Raw genomic sequence first — 3,325 nt, 5'->3', positions numbered from 1 at the left:
TATCATGTCAATGATGAGAGTATTTCATGTGTGAGTACATGAATGGTTTGTCTAAGACCTAAAAAGAATCAACGGTTTGAATAAACTCATTCACAAAGACAAGCCAGACTGGCTCAGCCTATGCGTATGCTCCACCTGTTTGGCTCCATCAACGTGATCAAACTAGCTACCCAGCAACTGTCCGACAAGCCTACTGATCAAGCCAATAGATTGTACTAGAGTCGATGAGAGAAAGAACAAACGAAAATTGATTTATACTCGAAGAAAATAAATTAAATATGCCAAGATCAAATATTTAATACAATGAATGCAACAGTACCCACAGCCATAACCAGTTGGACTACCAGGCCAACAGAAAATTGGAACAACGAAACAGATCCTGATAACTCGACGTAACCAGAATAGGTGCCTCCAGTGATGGTGGAAGGCAGATTGGATGATCCTGTGTTCTTGCAAGCTCCTGTTGCTGCTCCAGCCTGAAAAGGTAAGATTATTAAGATATAGTATTGGGACAAGAGATTCAAAGTTCAAATCTTAAATTTTCACTCGTGTTGTTTGAACAAATCAATTGTGGTGTATTGGTTCACACATTAAGGGTTCTTCCTTAAAAGTTAAGCTTGAGAACTAATCAACTTTATCAAAAATAAATAAATCCCTAAAGTAAATTTACATGATACAACAACAGAAACTGAAACTCACGCAGTGAAATGAAAACAAACCTGACAGGCAGTGATAGTACTGCACCCACAAAGTGAAAGTCCATTTATTCGATCTTGTATGTCGAAAACACCGCCTCCGTTGCTTCTCTAGATATATACATATTCTCTAGTTAGGGACATGAGACAAGTTAAGAATTTTTCACTTTGGAACTTGACACTTGATAGTACCATGTAAAAGTTTACTGCAATGAAGTTGGGCATCATATTTCCAGCGGCTCTAAAACAAGCATCAACCATTTCAGCAAGTCCAACAGAGTGTTCTTTGCAAGCTTCATTTCCGAATGGCATTGTGGGGAAGTAGTTTTGTAAAAATAATGATGCATATCTTGAATTTAATGGTTGTGATTCCTTCCTATTTGGGCATGAACCTGGTAAGAGCCCTGGATCTCCAGCTGCCATGGCAACACTTTAAGAAACAGTCTAGACCTTGCAAATCAAGTCAACGAAAGAAAGGAAAGAGGGAAAGAATTTCACAATCCACAGGTATAACCATTTTTAGTGAAACCATACGTCCCTTTTTGGTGCCCAAAGTGATAGACAAGTAAAGAAAACATAACTTACCAAACTTAATCAAAGTTTATAGTTTAGATATATGTCATACCAGTTATACTAAGCTTTTTATAATTCTTGGTTAGAACATCATATTTCCCCTAATTAAGGTTATTTGAGAAGTAGTACCCAGAAATATAGTGACTGAAGAGCTTATAAGCAAATTACAATATCTAAAAATACTTTAAGAAGATTAGACAGATATAAGATAAGAAATGAACATGTATATAGAGTATAGTTAACCTTTAGTTCCTAATCAAGAAATGCAATTAACACGAGAACTATTCAACAACTCAAAAAATTACATTAAAATAAATATCACGAGAACATCACTTGGCCATCTAACATTCTAGGTATTAATTTCAAGAGCCCAACAAATGATGGTTGAAACTAATTTGGAATAACATCTCCAGAAACTTACCTTCATTTTCCAAAAAGTAATGCCACTGAAAGGCAATACCCTCACTAGCTTCCTTGGAAGCATCAGAGGTAAAGACCAGCAGCCTATGATTCTTTGCTACCATATCAGTCACACTTGGCCAATCCATCCCATTCCTCGGCATTTCGGAGACTGGATACCAGAATTTGACCAAGCCTGCATCCGCGAACAGTTTGCTCAACCCTTTTAGAGCGTGCACGTAATCTTCGATGATGATGGTCACTATCTCTGAAGGATTTTGAGACAAAAAAGCCTCAACCTCCTTCAAGGTGTTGATCGCTGGCTCCTACAAGTATGGACCAACAATGCCTTCTAAATGATAATACCACAAGACGTACACGATATCTAAAAGAACGAGAACATTATGAAAGTGCTCTCACAAATGCTGTGAAGTTGTAGCACTGCCCCTGAAACGAATGGCACAGCCATATATCATTCTCAAAATCGTACATATCCAGCATCAAGCCCCTCACACCATTCTAGACATCGACAATTGAGCACGAGAAGAATAAGAGAAACATCAAAATGAGCAGAGAAAAAATGTGGAGCACTAACCCTCAGCTGATTCGTGACGGTGTCTTCTTGGTTGTAGAAAGTAACTCTGGGAACGCCGGTGGAAGATGGTTCGTCCACAATCGAGAAGGAATTGTGTGTAACCAACCATGTGTACCTGTTGAAAGGCAATCCCTTGACCTGAAACCAGAGCAATCGCTCATTCATAAACTACAACAAAATGAGGGGGGGGAAAAAGAGATCTTTTAAAGTAAAAAAGGCATTGAAATTGGGAGGGGAGTACGAAGGAAGTGGGCAGGTTGGCCTGGTTGCGAACGCAGGTAGGCTGGGTGTTGCCGGAGGCGGGGCAGCTGCCGCAGTAGAGTCCGGCGGAGCAGTCGGCGGCGGTGGAGCAGGAATCGAGGAGCTGCGTGACGTACCAAAACAGCGAAGTATAAGCTAACTAGCACCCAAACAAAGGCAAAGAAAAAGATCACATCTGGGATGTGATACCTGACAAGAGCGAGGAGCGCAAGTGGCGGAAGAAGGACGAAATAGGAAGAGCGCCGGGATCCAGAGGAGGAGAAGAAGAAGAGGAAGAAGAAGAGCAGCGTGATTCATAGCTCGGGATCGTGGCCGAGGCGGAGAAAGAGATGGGAAAGCGAGAGGAGAGGGAAGAGAGCCACTGCGCTGCTGCGAGAGTGCCCTCGGCCCGAATGGCAGTCGGCTTTTAGTTTTAGGTGCTAATTAAGTAAAGTATGAGACAAGACAAAAGGGGGTCATTAAAGTAACGAAGCGATAACACGTGATTAAGGATTTGAACCCAATTAGTCGTTCAACCAATGAAGGAGGACTTACTACCTGAATTTATCCCATCGCGCGTCTCCCACATATATATCTCTATTTTTTTTTTTTTGGTTAAAATGAGGGAGGACTTGGGCTATTGACAGCCATGAATATTTTTAGAATGCGTTTGATCGATTTTTTTTTTTTTATAATTTTAATTATTCATCTAATATTATTAATAAAAATCTTATTTAATTTAGATAATCAATAATTTTCGAATAATGTTCCATATCCAATACGTCAGTAAAAAGAACATGCAACCAATAATTGAAAAATTAAG

General features: G+C 39.8%; 1 protein-coding gene across 1 annotated transcript; it reads right to left on the bottom strand.

Annotated features, from left to right (window-relative positions):
• Positions 1 to 251: 251 nt before the first annotated feature.
• On the bottom strand, positions 252 to 2,933 carry LOC121969618 (PI-PLC X domain-containing protein At5g67130-like). Its single transcript, XM_042519813.1, has 8 exons — positions 2,713 to 2,933; positions 2,504 to 2,626; positions 2,263 to 2,400; positions 2,088 to 2,186; positions 1,690 to 1,993; positions 888 to 1,111; positions 720 to 806; positions 252 to 476 (listed from the first exon to the last, which is right to left on the bottom strand). The coding sequence occupies exons 1-8, from the start codon at positions 2,818 to 2,820 to the stop codon at positions 288 to 290; spliced, it is 1,272 nt and encodes a 423-aa protein (XP_042375747.1). The 5' UTR covers positions 2,821 to 2,933; the 3' UTR covers positions 252 to 287.
• Positions 2,934 to 3,325: the final 392 nt, after the last annotated feature.

Source organism: Zingiber officinale, chromosome 4A, assembly GCF_018446385.1.
Source record: "Zingiber officinale cultivar Zhangliang chromosome 4A, Zo_v1.1, whole genome shotgun sequence".
Lineage (NCBI taxonomy): Eukaryota > Viridiplantae > Streptophyta > Magnoliopsida > Zingiberales > Zingiberaceae > Zingiber > Zingiber officinale.
This window is presented reverse-complemented; position numbering and strand designations above follow the sequence as displayed.